The 16,518-nt window shown below is 39.4% G+C and overlaps 1 protein-coding gene across 7 annotated transcripts in view; it reads left to right on the forward strand.

The window, feature by feature from the left end:
• The first annotated feature begins 348 nt into the window (after positions 1-348).
• LOC122673531 (collagen alpha-1(III) chain-like) overlaps positions 349-16,518 on the forward strand; it is a 237,549-nt gene continuing 221,379 nt past the window's right edge. For 3 of the 7 annotated variants that reach the window (XM_043871416.1, XM_043871418.1, XM_043871417.1), the window contains exons 1-2: positions 377-979; positions 12,321-12,414. In XM_043871416.1, the coding sequence (XP_043727351.1) occupies positions 633-979; positions 12,321-12,414 (441 nt within the window). In that variant the 5' untranslated portion in view covers positions 377-632. Of the gene's footprint in view, positions 980-12,320; positions 12,415-16,518 lie in introns of all 7 variants that reach the window. The other 4 variants (XM_043871412.1, XM_043871415.1, XM_043871414.1 and 1 more) reach the window with 3 other exon arrangements.

The raw sequence follows: 16,518 nt of genomic DNA on the forward strand, positions 1-16,518 counted from the left end.
GCAGGCACTTTGGACCACCTGCTGAGAAGGAGGGAAGGATGATCAGCCCTTCTATGTCTTGTGCTGTGAGAACCAAAATGAGGTGAGGGATGGGGCGGGGATCGCTAAGCCCCTTAATCAGACACCGATGTTGGAGAATAAAACAACAAAAATATTATTTCAGTTTCTGGTGTGCCCTTGCTTACTAGAGCCTGGGAGAAATGGTCATTTAGAAAGTTGTCTAACAGAGGAAAAACAGTCAGCTTTCTTCCTTGCATCAGTTCCTTCTGCTCATCCAAGACTCTGCCGTCATGTGCCTTCTATGCTCAGGCACATTGCTGGATTCTGAGACCTTAGAAGCAACAGCTCAGCCTCTTCTCTGGGGAGCTGTCGGTCGGTCTGGGGCTTAGAGAGTGGGGAACTTGTGACCCTGAGGACTTATGCTGAGGAACCCCCAAAAGTCAAGGAGAAAGGCGATCTGTGCTAATTCATTGTCAGGTCAAGTGGCAGTCATCCTGTTTACATAGTGAGTAATGTGTCTCTTCCCTCCCACCATGCTAGGGGTGGGGGGTATAGGACCCTGCTTTTGCGCCCTAACTTTCGGGCACTTTGAACAGCTGCCCTCTTGACACTGCTTCACGGACTCTCAGCAGATGGAGGCGCCCCCAGCCCCGCGGCTCCCGCCTCCTCCCCTTCCCGGGGCGGGCGGGTGCCCCCGGGCCGGGATCCCCGAGGCGCCCGCCTACCGCGGCCGCGGGGACCCGGGCGCGCGAGGTGAGGGGCCGCCCGCACGTCGCCCCCGCCCGGATCCCGACACCGCGTCGCCCCGAGCGCCGCCCGCACGGCGGGGCGGCCGCCAGGAGCCGCGGGGGCCGAGGACCCGGGATGGAGGACCCCGCGGATGCCCGCAGCCCGAGGGAATCACCGGGGGCCGGGCGGTCCTCGCCCAGACACCCGCCGCCCGAGACTTGGAACGCGGACTCCAGGGGCGGCGCGCACGGTCAGGACACGTTTCTTGCGGTTTGAAAAGTAATTCTGAAACGTACTCATTTTATTTAACCAGCTTTTCGTCTCCGGTTTTAAACAAGTTGATTTAAGCAAAAAACAAGAGTCTTTTGGTGACTGCAGAGTTCTAAATATAATCCTGAAAGTGTTTGCTTCCTGCGGTTATTTACATGTGCCTGTTTATTAACCTGTTGATATTTTGCTAGTCAGATGGTTGACATTTAAACTTCTCTCAAAGGCACATCACAACTGGGCTACTGCTTTGGGAAGTGCTGCTATTTTCCACTTCTGTCTTTCTATGGTTGTACCCAGTGGGTCCTTTGGAAATGGATTTCGCATGTGACACTTTCCGGAACTTTAGCAGGTTGACAGCCTTTTGATGGCTAAAATGATGAGGTTTCAAATAACAGGAATGTGCCTGTCAGGGCTGGTGCAGGTCACCACAGTGAAGCCTTTATCCTAAGCTAATGAGAGTGGATACTGCAACGCATATCCTGTGCCTTAAAGCTTTTCTCAAGCTCTTTCATCTTTATTCCGATTAAGTGTTATTGTTTAATGCGTCATACACTAATAATGACTCAATCTTAAATGCAGGAACTTTTAAAAGAGAAAAAAAATCAACTCTATTTTCTCTTAAAGTTAGTCAAAATCATTCAGGACTGAGACGGCATCTAATTTTATTCTATTAGATGCAATAGGAGCTTTTAAGTAGGTTTTTTGAGGAAAAAAAAAATTGCTTCTTTGATTTTTAAAGCCTGTTCTTTTATAAGAGGATCTTTTCCTTAAAACTGTGTAAAATTGCAATCAATTGGTAGTTAATTTTTCCTCGAGTGGTTGAGTAGATAATACGAAAAGTTTTCATTTCTTGCTAGTATTTTAAAAATGAATTTATTTATTTATGGCTGCATTGAGTCTCCGTTGCTGTGGCGGACTTTCTCTAGTTGCCATGAACAGGCTGTGGCCCAGGGCCTTAGTCCCTCTGCTGCGTGTGGGATCTTCAGGGACCAGGGATTGAACCCATGTCCCCTGCACTGGCAGATGGATTCTTAATCACTGGACCACAAGGGAAGTCCCCATTTCCTCCCAGTTTCTAAATACAAATCAATACAAAATAAATACATATAAATAGAAACATAAATGCTATTAAATACAAAGTAGGGTGCACTGGGGGCTTCCCGGGTGTTGCAGTGCTAAGGAACCCACCTGCCAATGCAGGAAATGTGGGTTTGCTCCCTGGGTCCAGACGATCCCCTGGAAAAGAAATGGCAACCCACTCCAGTATTCTTTGCCAGGAGAATCCCATGGACAGAGGAGCCTGGCGGGCTACAGTAAATAGGGTCACAAACAGTGACCCTGAGCAACTGAGCAACTGAGCATGCATGCAGGGTTAATTGAAATGGAAAATCATATTCTATTTAATGTATCTAGCCTAGACAATGTCTCAGAGTGCATTTTTCCTACCTTCTGTCTGAAAAGGTTCTAGAAGTGGTAGTTTTCTTCGTTGTACTGCAGACAAACTTGCTTCCTACTTGTCTACCATAGCAGAGTTAATTAACTTGCAATTTCACACATTTCACATATTTTTTCGCCAAGAAAATCATATTCTCTACTGGATTCTAATATTAATTATTTTCAGCAATTTTATGTAAAAAAAAACTTTTTTAATTTATAGTTAATTTTGTGAAAGATAGATATTTGTCAAGAACTAATTAATAGATTTTAATTATTGGAAAGCACCTGATGTTCTTTAGTTCCTAATAAACATATTCCAGATGGTATTCTTTTTTTTCTTTCACATTGTTTATTCAATCAACTTGCTGATTTTGTTTCACTTATGATTTTTTTTTCAGCCAATCATACTTTCAGGCATTGGAGGAACCAAAATAGATTACACTGAGAAATATGTGGTCGCCTTGCTGATTTTGCAAAACTGGCAATCAATACTTTGCAAAACTTTGCAGAGTATACTTTGTGCTATATGACTTGGGTTTTATTTCTGTGTATGTGATTTGGCTTGTGCTTCCAGAAAGTAACTAATAACTAGGTTTTTTTAAACAGCTTTAAAAAAAAAAAAAAACTGTAATTTTCTCATTCAAGTCTTGAGGATGGAGAAAAAATATATGCATTATATAATAAGTCAGTTAATATATATGTATGTATATATTTCTAGAAACTCCAGAATGGGGAATTTAGATACTCAAGTGAGATTGCGTGAAGGGTGCATTGTACATATGGATAAGTCTGATATATGGTGGTTCTGGTAGTCAGTACCATCCACAGTGTTGATATTACCACTGAAGTTTTAAATGAATGTGATTGATGGAGAAGTTTTAAATGAATGTGATTGATGGAGAAGTATCCATTGGTTGAAAGCAGTTTGACTTAAAAAATGCCCTAGTGGCTGAACTCCTATTTGTGGATTTTAGTGATGACTCTGTTCACTTACATATCAGAAGTTCACTGGGCTGCCGTCGTATAAAACTCAGTTATGTCATGCCCTGACATATTTTTTATGTCATTTATTATTTAAGAGCCTAGAGAGGTGGTTATGACTTCTTATAGAATCTTTCCACAGTACACAGATAATTACACAAGTAATTAATTAGCTATGGCTGAAATACATGCTACAGAGGAAAAGTAATGCTTGATTGGAGGGTATGCACAGTAGCAGGGAGAACTGACGGATCTGGGCAATCAGGGAAGATTTTCTGGGGCAGAAACATTTTAAACTTAAAGTCAGAGGATTGAGAAGATAAAGCCAAAATAGTAGTATAAAACATGTCTAGACAAAGGAGCTGGCTGTGATAACATCCTGAGGCAGAAGAGATGAACTCAGTAGAGGAACTGATAAAGCACCTCCTTGCCAGGAACTTAGAGAGGGTACATCACACACTCATAATCATTCTGAGATATGAGTTGAGGAGGGAGCCAAATACGCTATGAGACAGGATAAGGAATTCAAGTAAGCAAGTGCAATATGATAATTGTGGGAAAATACAAAGGACATATGAAAGGACTGTGAGTTACTGGGTCTTACAAGTTTGGAAGGTCAGAGGTTTCACAGGGGAATTGCATGGAGGAGTGTAGTTTTTCACACATACCTGTTCTCTTAATGAAGTTGCATCAATGAAGGGCTCGTGGTTGGCCAAGACCTACCTGCTATGGTGCTTTCACCTTCAGAAGAAGAGACAGCAACTGGTAAGTCTGCGGTGAAGTTTTCAGAGCTAAAGAGACGGAGCAGAAATGAGAAGTAGCTATTGCAGGACCAGGTCTCAATAGGCACACAGTTTTCAGTCGGTCTACACCACAAGACTAAATTGGGCCACAGCAGGGTGCAGTTGAATAAAGTAATTGTATAAAGTCTGATTTTAGGTGAATCTTTAATGTGTTTATTTAAATTCATTGGACCAAACCTTCCTTTCAGTTTTACTGGTAAGTGTTTACCTACTATTAAGAAAACAAACAAGCAAACAAACAAAAACAAAAATAAAAACCCAGCTTGAAACATTCACCAATCTCTATGGTGTAAATATTCCCACCTTGGTATTCCAGTCTACCAACCTGTAGTCACTGAATGTGGATTTGGAAAGTGATGGGAATTATTTCTTTCCTCCTCTTGAAATAATTGACATCAACATTATATTGATAATCACTTCTCTTGACCTTCAGTTTACCATTGCGTTATCTTTGCCAACAGAAGTAGATGTGGAATACTAACTAAAAAGCATATACATGATTCAGTGTTTGTGCATATTCTAAAAGGAAAAATACCCTCATTGCTTTCCTACTATCATTCACATATGTTGAGAGAAAATACATTTCTTCATAATCACAGATGATCTACCAGTGACTTGCCTTTCACTTCTGACACTAAGATATGAACTGAAATGTTGGTATCTAAAATGTGAAGTGTTGCAATACATTTTATATTCAGTGAAAAGACACTTCACATAGACATTTAAAAAGCTACAGTTGTAATAGAGGCATAGACAGATGTGTGATATACCCTGCAGTTATAACCTATGATTTTTCTGTAACAAGTTACATAATATTAAATGTGCAATACTGTTAACTATTATTCATATGAAGAACTTCCGTTTCAATCAGATCTTCACTTACCTTGGGTTATTTATATTTGCTTAAATTACATATAGCCAGGTGTATATAGAGCTGTGACCTAGCAGTGTCCTGCACATACTTTCTATCCGTTCCCCACATTTTCTGTTTCGGTATCTAAATTCTATCCTCCTTCCAGATTCTAAGTCCTCTCTTTTCCTGGAACATCATACTAACTGCCCCGGTTACAGTGATCTCTTTCTTCTCTTACCCCAACCCCATGACAGTTGTTTCTCTCTTCCATCATTGCCTTTGCTTTGTGGCTGAAAATGCTTTATAGAATTAAATGGCTGCATGCACACATGCATGCACACATACACATATGCATATTCATACACAAATACTTGTACATACATTATGTACATATGTATACACACATGCATATATGTGTCTACGTCCTTGTAAACTTGTGTTAAATGCTTTAAATATATACATTAAATACTCAGTAAGTCAACTGAAATATATCATTTAAAGGTAAATAATATAATTATGTTCATTGAGATATTGAGACATTTTATTTGTTTCAGTTACCTGTTGCTATTATAACAAACAATTCAAAACCTTAGAGACTTGGGCAAGACCATCTCAATATCTTTTATGGTTTCTGATGATTAACTGAGGTCCACTGAGTACTTCTCTTGCTGGTCTCACTGGGTCTCACGTAGCTGCAGTCAGATGGGCCTGCGACTGGGCCAAGGGGTCTGCTGAGCCGCTCCTTCCTGTCATCTTCAGAGCCTCTCCTCCCCACAGGAGGTCTCTGGTGTTCTCTCCGGTGGGACAGCTAAATGCTTACATGGAACATGGAACATGGAACACCTCCTATGGTTTAAGCAGGTATCGGGCCAGCTTTAATTACATTACTCCTTGACTAGGGAAATGGCACATAAATTTGTGAGCATGTTTAATTTACCACAGTAATCTTCACTGACAATTCTCTAGGTGAAACCCAGCAGAATTTGGGGGCCAGAGGTTTCCTGGAAATGATTTCATTGCATCCCACCCATTTACAAATGAAAGTACTGAATAAAGGTATGAGGAGGCAGAGATGGGTCGACGATCCTGATTTAAAGTCATTATACTTTACAGTACTTTTCAAAGTGCCTAGCATATAGTAAGTATGTTCATTTGGGTCCTTAGATAAGCAGAAATCAAAGTGGGATTAAATTGTTCAGGAAACAGGGGAAAAACCAGTGAGTGAAAATTGGGCAGGGGAGATGAGAAGAATGAAGAGACCCATCCAACCACTATGCAGGTCTGACCCAGGGTAAAGGAGACAGGGAAAAATCAGTTTGTTGGAAGAAACTTTGTGGTAGTACTAAGAAAAGTCAACAAAGCTGCAAGGAATCCTCAGTTGCCCTTAAACCAAAATCATCGTCAGAAGACCCATGAGTCTCCCAAGAATGCCCCACCTCAGTGTCTGCCTTGTGTGGTCACTAGCTGGGAGCAGGCTGTGGGGAGCCCGGCCCCCAGCAAAAAAGGCGGTACCTCGCAGGGCGCAGCCGCTGGGGCTGTCAGGTCATTTTGCTTCATGTAATGAAGATAGGAGATCTACTCTCATGGTAACACAGTAGGTGGTCTATAAACACTTGATGACATAGAGATTCACTATTAAATACATGCAAGCTTCTAATATCTTTTCCTTTAATAAGCATCAAATTACTTACTTGTTATAAACTTCCCTTAGTTTTTTCTTTTTTTTTTTTTTTCATTTATTTTTATTAGTTGGAGGCTAATTACTTTACAATATTGTAGCGGTTTTTGCCATACACTGACATGAATCAGCCATGGACTTACATGTGTTCCCCATCCTGATCCCCCCTCCCACCTCCCTCCCCATCCCATCCCTCTGGGTCTTCCCAGTGCACCAGCCCTGAGCACTTGTCTCATGGATCCAACCAAAAGTCACTAAAATTTAAAAGGGATTTCAGACAATATTATAGACAATGATTCTACCACTATATATTCAATTAGTGATACATACCAACATTGTGTTCTGTATCTATAGTTTATTTTGTCTCAGGAAATGTGTAATTTTTCACAGTCACAAAAAATATTTTCATGCAAAAGAACATAAAGCTATGTATTCACATTTCTAAAACAATAAATTAGATTCTAGAAGACTGTTTACAAACTGACCACAAGTTTATGGCTCTAATGAATTAAAAATATAAATGCACTAAATTAAAAAAGATATTGTGTATTAACTGTTTTAGAAAAAAAAAAGATTATTGTTTTAAGTGGGGGCACTTAATGAAATATTTCTAAGCTTTCTGGACTGTTCTGGTGTGCATAATCAGGTACAAATAGCTTAGCTAAGCATTGCATGATGCCTACCTGGATAATAAAATGGTGATATATTGTACAGATACATCTCTGTATTAGTTACAGAATTTGGCACTCTGCTCGCCGAGATGAAGGAAACTCCTTGTAGATCAATCCAAAGTCTTCTAAGTAGTGGAGACAGACACTCGACAAGGAGCCAGTCTCCATTCTGTTCAGTGTTTGTGTTCCAACAATCTTCCCACCATAAACATGTTCTCCTTCCACCTCCTTCAATGTCTATGTCCACATAAAGAAGGAAAGCATTTTCCTACTCACCAAAAGCATTTTACCTTTCTGATAGTCTGCCACTTCTGCAGGTTAAGGACTAAGTATTTCAGACTGAATCCTTTATAAGCACATTCTACTGTGAGAATAACTTCCCTGGTGGCTCAGTGGTAAAGAACTCTCCTGTCATGCAGGAGATGTGCCTTTGATGCCTGGGTCAGGAAGATCCCCTGGAGAAGAAAATGACAACCCATTACAGTATTCTTGCCTGGGAAATCCCATAGACAGGAGCCTGGAGGTCTACAATCCATGGGGTTGCAAAGAGTCTGACATGACTTAGTGACTAAACAACAACTGTTCATAATACGCTTGACCTGAGTCCTGGCCACTCTTGGTATGGTAACATTCAGGAGGTTCAGTTCAGTCACTCAGTCATGTCCAAGTCTTTGTGACCCCATGGACTGCAGTATGCCAGAACTCCCTGTCCATCACCAATTCCTGGAGTTTACCCAAACTCATGTCCATTGAGTTGGTGATGCCAACCAACCATCTCATGCTCTGTCAGCCCCATCTCCTCCTACATGCAATCTTTCTCCCAGCATCTGGGTCTTTTCAAATGAGTCAGCACTTCGCATCAGGTTGCCAAAGTATTGGAATTTCAGCTTCAACATCAGTCCTTCCAATGAACACCCAGGACTGATCTCCTTTAGGATGGACTGATTGGATCTCCCTGCTGTCCAAGGGACTCTCAAGAGTCTTCTCCAACACCATGGTTCAAAAGCATCAATTCTTTGGTGCTCAGCTTCCTTTACAGTCCAACTCTCAAATCCATATATGACTACTGAAAAAACCATAGCCTTGACTAGATGAACCTTGGTTGGCAAAGTAATGTCTCTACTTTTTAATATGCTGTCTAGGTTGGCATAACTTTTCTTCCAAGGAGTAAGCATCTTTTAATTTCATGGCTGCAGTCACCATCTGCAGTGATTTTGGAGCCCCCCAAAATAAAGTCTGCCATTGTTTCCACTGTTTCTCCATCTATTTGCCATGAAGTGTTGGGACCGGATGCCATGATCTTAGTTTTCTGAATGTTGAGTTCTAAGCCAACTTTTTCACTCTCCTGTTTCACTTTCATCAAAGAGGTTCTTTAGTTCTTCTTCACTGTCTGCCATAAGGGTGGTGTCATCTGCTTATCTGAGGTTATTGATATTTCTCCCAGCAATCTTGATTCCAGCTTGTGCTTCACCCAGCCCAGGGTTTCCCATGATGTACTCTGCATAGAAGTTAAATAAGCAGGGTGACAATATGCAGCTTTGATGTACTCCTTTCCTATTTGGAACCAGTCTGTTGTTCCATGTCCAGTTCTAATTGTTGCTTTCTGACCTGCATATAGATTTCTCAAGAGGCAGGTCAGGTGGTCTGGTATTCCCATCTCTTTCAGAATTTTCTACAGTTTATTGTGATCCACACAGTCAAAGGTTTTGGCATAGTCAATAAAGCAGAAATAGATGTTTTTTTGGAACTCTCTTGCTTTCTCGATGATCCATCGGGTGTTGGCAATTTGATGGTTCCTCAGCCTTTTCTAAATTCAGCTTGAACATTTGGAAGTTCACAGTTCACATATTGCTGAAGCCTGGCTTGGAGAATTTTGAACATTACTAGCATTTGAGATGAGTGCAATTGTGTAGTAGTTTGAGTATTATTTCGCATTGCCTTTCTTGGGGATTGGAATGAAAACTGATCTTTTCCAGTCCTGTGGCCACTGCTGAGTTTTCCAAATTTGCTGGCATATTGAGTGCAGCACTTTTACAGCATCATCTTTCAGGGTGTGAAATAGCTGAAATAACTGAAATTACATCACCTTCACTAGCTTTACTCATAGTGATGTTTCCTAAGGCACACTTGACTTCATATTCCAAGATGTCTGGCTCTAAGTGAGTGATCACACCGTCGTGATTATCTGGGTCGTGAAGATTATTTTTGTACAGTTCTTTTGTGTATTCTTGCCACCTCTTCTTAATATCTTCTGCTTCTGTTAGGTCCATACCATTTCTGTCCTTTATTGAACCCATCTTTGCATGAAATGTTCCCTTGATATCTTGAATTTTCTTGAAGAGAACTCTAGTCTTTCCCATTCTATTGGTTTCCTCTATTTCTTTGCACTGATCACTGAGGAAGGCTTTCTTATCTCCCCTCACTATTCTTTGGAACTCTGCATTCAAATGGGAATATCTTTCCTTTTCTTCTTTGCTTTCGGTTTCTCTTCTTTTCACAGCTATTTGTAAGGCCTCCTCAGAGAGCCATTTTGCTTTTTTGCATTTCTTTTTTCTTGGGGATGGTGTTCCTCCCTGTCTCCTGTACAATCTCATGAACCTCTGTCCATAGTTCATCAGGCACTCTGTCTATCAGATCTAGTCCCTTAAATCTATTTCTTACTTCCCCTGTATAATCGTTAGGTATTTGATTTAGGTCATCCTTGAATGCTCTAGTGGTTTCCCCTGCTTTCTTCAATTAAAGTCTGAATTTGTCAATAAGGAGATCATGATCTGAGCCACAGTCAGCTCTTGGTCTTGTTTTTGCTGACTGTATAGAGTTTCTTCATCTTGGCTGCAAAGAATATAATCAATCTGATTTTGGTGTTGATCTTCCATGTCTAGAGTCTTGTCTTGTGTTGTTAGAAGAGGGTGTTTGCTATGACCAATGCATTCTCATGGCAAAACTCTATAAGCCTTTGTCTGCTTCATTCTGTACTTCAAGGCCAAATTTGCCTGTTATTCCATGTGTTTCTTGACTTCCTACTTTTGTATTCCAGTCCCCTATAATGAAAAGGACATATTTTGGGTGTTCTAGAAGGTCTTGTAGGTCTTCCTAGAACTGTTCAACTTCAGCTTCTTTAGCATTACTGGTTAGGGCATAGACTTGAATTACTATGATATTGAATGGTTTGCCTTGGAAACAAACAGAGATCATTCTGTCGTTTTTGAGGTTGCATCCAAGTACTGCATTTTGAACTCTTTTGTTGATTATGATGGCTACTCCGTTTTTTTCTAAGGGATTCTTGCTCACAGTATTAGATATAATGGTCATCTGAGTTAAATTCAACCATTCCAGTCCATTTTAATTCACTGATTCCTAAAATATTGATGTTCACTCTTACCATCTCCTGTTTGACCAATTCCAGTTTGCCTTGATTCATGGACCTAACATTCCAGGTTCCTATGCAATATTGCATTTTACAGCATCAGAACTTGCTTCCGTCACCAGTCACATCCACAAATGGGTGTTGCTTTTGCTTTGGCTCTGTCTCTTTATTCTTTCTGGAGTTATTTCTCCACTGATCTCCAGTAACATATTGGGCACCTACCGACCTGGGGAGTTCATCTTTCAGTGTCCTATCTTTTTGCCTTCTCATACTGTTCATGGGGTTCTCAAGGCAAGAATACTGAAGTGGTTTGCCATTCCCTTCTCCAGTGGACCACATTCTATCAGACCTTTCCACCATGACCAGTCCATCTTGGGTGGCCCTATATGGCATGGCTCATAGTTTCATTGAGTTAGACAAGGCTGTGGTCCATGTGATTAGATTGGTTAGTTTTCTGTGACTGTGGTTTTCAGTCTGTCTGCCCTCTGATGGAGAAGGATAAGAGGCTAATGGAAGCTTCCTGGTGGGAGAGATTGACTGAGGGGGAAACCTGGTCTTCTTCTGATCAGTGGGGCCATGCTCAGTAAATGGTTAATCCAGTTTTCTGTTGATGGGTGGAGTTGATGAGGGAGTTCCCTCCCTGCTAATTACCTGGGACCAAACTATGGTGGAGGTAATGAAGCAATGATGACCTCCCTCAAAAGATCCCATGCATGTACTGATACACTCAGTGCCCCCAACCCTGCATAATGGTAACATTATTATATTATTTATCAGTTGAAATTTATGCACCTAGGCGACTCACACATGAAATTGTCTGAGGTGGCTTTACATGTGGGCTGTGGTGATGTTTGTCACCTTATAGAAACTATTGGCAGTGACATCCATTGTTTCCTTGATGAGAGACCTCATTCTCTGAGTATTTGTGGACAGTCAGAATTCATCTTTTTTCCAAGCCAAAACTTTGGTTTTGAAATCAATTAAATTTTGTTATCAATTAAAATGTCTCTGGCCTATGGGTAAGGGGGAGCTTCCATCAATGAAAAACTAAACTACATAAATATATATTTCAGTGTTTATGACATTGTCTGAATACATGTGAATTTGAATCCTTGGGACCAAGATGTTTTTAATAACCATTATTGGAGTCCACAAAATCAATGACAAAGACTTACCAGAGCTCACTGTGGAAAGGTTTCCCTTTTTCCACTTACAGACATCTTGCTGTAGCAGATGTTCATTCTCTTCCTCTGTTGCTCATTGTGACCAAATCTTCCATGTGTGGTGATAACACTTTACTTGAATTGACTGGAAAAAGCTTTTGTTAGATAAATCATTATCCAATCATGAAGTAATGAGTAAATAGTATTTTCCAAAAAGCCTAGAAACTTCTTGTCTCCCATCTCAAAAGGTATCTTGTTTGCTATTATCTCACACTTTGGGCTTTAAAATTCAGTGAGTGTTTTTTGTCAGCAATTTGATTTTTGGTTTGAAAAGAACATCTTCATAGATGTCATCTCCTCCCTTTCAGGGAAGTACCTGGAAATTTTTGGATAGGTTCATTGTCAATATTGATGATCTTTGAAGGAACAGAGGAGGCAACATTGATCACCAATCATACTAAGGTAGGTGTTTGTTACCTCAATAGTTCAAATGTAACTTAATTTCTCTGCCTCAGATCAAACTAAGATCATATATCTCTCTCTGGATTGTGAAAAATAAGGGCAGTATCAAAGTATATAGGGTGTCATGATCTTAAAACCTTTTTCTGTATGGATCCACAATTACAAAATGGATATCATTTTTAAGACATGCCTTTGAAGAAACTACTATTAATCATGTTACTAGTCTAATCAGCCTAATTGTGAAATCAAGATCAGTACATCTTGATAATAATTATGTAAATAGTTTTTATGAATTAAAATTTGTGCATATGGCAAATTCAGAATTTTGGGTAAGTCAATTATACTGTTTATTTCTGTTTTTTTTTTTTGAACTCTGAAAATTATCTTAAGTAGGCAGAAATATGCACACAAAACACCTTTCTAAACATATAAGCATGAAGATTTAAATTTAGTTTCCACATTTATGAAGCACTCTTAGGTACACATATGAGGACCATTGTGCTGTGTTTAAATTACATTTTATCTCTCATCATGTAAAACTGCTTGCAAGCAAATGATTTTTAAAGATTAATAACATAAATTATTAATAATGACATTAAACATATAACAACTATAGTTATTTGTTTTTATTCAAATCACTGAGTGATCTTACCTGTTTAATTCTAGACACTGATTATTCACAAATATAGGCAGAGATATTTGATTCCTAATCTTTATTCTGTAGAGCTTTGTCAATTTTGGAGACTATCAAGGATCAGATTGACTCGATGGACATAAGTTTGAGCAAACTTCGGGAGTGGGTGATGGACAGGGAGGCCTGGCGTGCTGCAGTCCATGGGGTCACAAAGAGTTGGACATAACTGAACGACTGAACTGAACTGAAGGGTCAAATTTTGGGGGAGCAAAATTATATCTTGCCAAAGATGCATTTTTTTTTGTCTAGGTATGAAATATCTCCCAAATATTGGTGATGTGAATCCTTTTGTTAAATATGTTGAGAATACACTAAAAATGTTACCACCCAAGTGTGCAATGACTGAAAAAAAAAAAAATTCCAAATACTCTGTAATATTTCAGCCTCTCCCCTTTAACATAATAGAAAATAATTAATAATGAAGTTATATTCAAGATTTTGTTTACTTATTTTTTAAAATCCAGTACTGTATATGCAGCTGAAGAAAAAATTCAAATGCATTATGTGCTGGAAAAAAGAATATATATAGTTTCCCCTGCCCCAAATTGCCATTTCAAACTATTGTGTTGAAAAGTTAAAATTTTTCATTCATATGCTGTTATTTGCTGAAATTTTAGAGTATGGTATCTTGGCCATTATGAGTTTCTATGCAAATACAGTTTTATTTTATTTTTATGCAAATACAAAATGTGCCTTTTTGCTCTTGAAGTTCTTTCCTAAGAGTGTGCAGTGCTAAAAGGCTATCAGACACACTCAGGAAGAATTGAGCTGGTATAACTTACTGTACCACCTTCTTATCAATAGGTAGAGATGTATGCTCTAAATTACATAAAGACTACAAAAGGTATGTTTTGAAATACTTGAGATTTTATCTTATCTTTAATTTTATTAGTTGAAATAAACCTAAGTATTTGATCTAATTCTAAATCACATATTAGATTGTAACTCAGAAAACTAATTCTGTGGATAGGGAGCTTCCAGTGATGGTTGGGATCTTCACAATCTTGGGTGCCAAGAGTTGAAATTTTCAGGAGTTGTCATTGCCATGTGCCAGACACAGATGATTAACATGATACAATAATTAGTAGACATGACTCCAATTTAAAGGGCTTATTGAGTGAGATGGATTTATGGTTAGCTACAAAACAGATCAATATATTGCATGTGTCATAATAAAAATATACTTTAGTTTTATTGAAGCAGCAGAGAATCCTGTGGGAAGGTAAGTGTAATTTTTGCTGTGTTCTAGAAATCATAGGTATGAAGGACAGAATTTGAGTACAGGATTACAGCAATATGATAAGTCAACATCCTATCAGAGAGGTTCAGAGAAAGATGTAACATCTTAAACCTAAAAGAGTGGTAGCAGGAGTGGAGTGAGAAAAGCTAAGAAAAATTTGGGGGGTCACATTGGAAGACCATGTTGGTGATTGTATGAGTGATATTTGTAATACTTTGATATTTGACTCGGTTGCTGAAACTCAGCCTCTGTTCACTGGTGTCTAATGGAAACATGGAGACAGAATTTTGGGTGAAGTAGAAAAGAGTAACTGTTATTGCTTTGCCAGGCAAAGGGGTCTGCAGGGGGTTAATGACCTCAAGACTGTGTGACCCATCCTGGAATGGGTAGTGAGGATTTTTATAGTCTTCGAAGAGCAGGGTGTGATCAGCTCCTGGACAATTCTTGGATTGGTTGGCATCAAGGTGAAATTTTCAAGCATCATCAACCTTCTGGTTTCAACCAGTCTATGTTTACGTTCTTGCTGTTGCCAGTTTTTATCTGGATTGGGGTCTGCTGCCTGGAAAAAAACAATTCAGGAGTCAGGCCTTTATTTATATCTTTCAGGGAACTGGGAGTTCAGTGATTCTGCCATGTGGTAGAATTGTAGTCTAAATTGTTCCCAGTTCTCAGCTCAACAGCTATTCTTTGTTTCTACATCTTGACATTTCCCAGTCATTAACTCTGGAGTCAGTATTTTACTTCAAAAGACAAGGACACAGGGGATTGTCCACAGTTTCAACGGAAAAAAACAGCTCCTGAACCTCAGACCAGACTTTTCCAGTGCCTCTCACCTGGGCCCTATGAAAAGGAAGCGCAGGTGTTCCCTCTTTAGCAGGAATAGGCAATTCAAATCTCCTGCCTCCCAGCCCTGCCCCCACAATAAAAGCCTCAACTCAGCCCACTTTCATGACTCTCTCCAGCGTTCTCTGGCCTGTTGGTGACTGCTCTGCTTATCCCAGAGACCTCCATTATGTAAGTTATAAATCATTTCATACTTTCTTGGTGTGTGTGTATCATCTGCCTCGACGTTCAAACCAACTTTTGGGTGAAGGTTTCTCCAGTTTTTGCAAAGGGGCCTGACTACAAAATTGTTGCAGAGACTTTAACCGACAAACTTCCAGATTTTTACTGTAGGTTACTGGATATTTATGTTTTGGTTGATTCTCAAAAAAAAAAAAACAGTGAAAGGGGCTAGAATCATAATGAAGCTCTTTAGGGGTCTTAATTTTTCACTTTTTATGCCTGTTGAATTTAAGTTTCAATTGTGTAGTCCATTTTTGGCTTTGGAATTCAGGAGAGAATATAACAATCAAGATCACTTTAATATAAGAAATAGTTGAAAGCATGAGAAAGTTCAGAGTCAGCCAGGAAAAAAATTTTTTTTGTACTAAAAGAATGGAATCATTCATAATTCATACAGTTTAGCTTTTTCTTTTAAATTTTCTGCATGGATATAGTGGAAGCAAACTACTCATTTTTACCTATTAAATTGAAATGAAAACACCATTGAGCGTTAAATTTAAATAAAATTTTAACAACAGATGAGGTCTCTCATTTTACATATCTATATAGCCACTTCTCAAGTTTTTTTAAGTGTTTTAACTTCAGGAACTAGCAGCTTACAACATATGTGCTAATTACAAATATTCTTTTGCACTTAAAATGTTTTAATAGTATGGATTATGCAGAACTAAATACTGGTTTTCTCACAAATCTGTGTAAAGATTGTTGGTGGTGGTTTAGTCGCTAAGTCGTGTCCGACTGTTTGGGACCCCATGGACTGTAGCCTGCCAGGCTCCTCTGTCCATGGGATTCTCCAAGCAAGAATACTGGAATGGGTTGCCATTTCCTTCTCCAGGGATCTTCCTGACCCAGGGATTGAACCCAAGTCTCCTGCTTTGCAGGCAGATTCTTTACCCACTGCTACGAGGGAACGAGGGAAGCCTGCACCCATTGTTCAATGAATACAGTAAGAAATAATAGAATCTTTGAGGCTGTATCCCACTTTAGGCAATGCTGAGCACTTCTTTCACCAAACCATGTTACAAGGGGGAAAGAAAACACAAAAATGAGGGTAAGAGTTTCTTCCCTGATATTACATTGCTGTGTAAGACTGAAAATGTTTGAA

The sequence above is a fragment of the Cervus elaphus genome, chromosome 17 (genome assembly GCF_910594005.1).
Source record: "Cervus elaphus chromosome 17, mCerEla1.1, whole genome shotgun sequence".
NCBI lineage: Eukaryota > Metazoa > Chordata > Mammalia > Artiodactyla > Cervidae > Cervus > Cervus elaphus.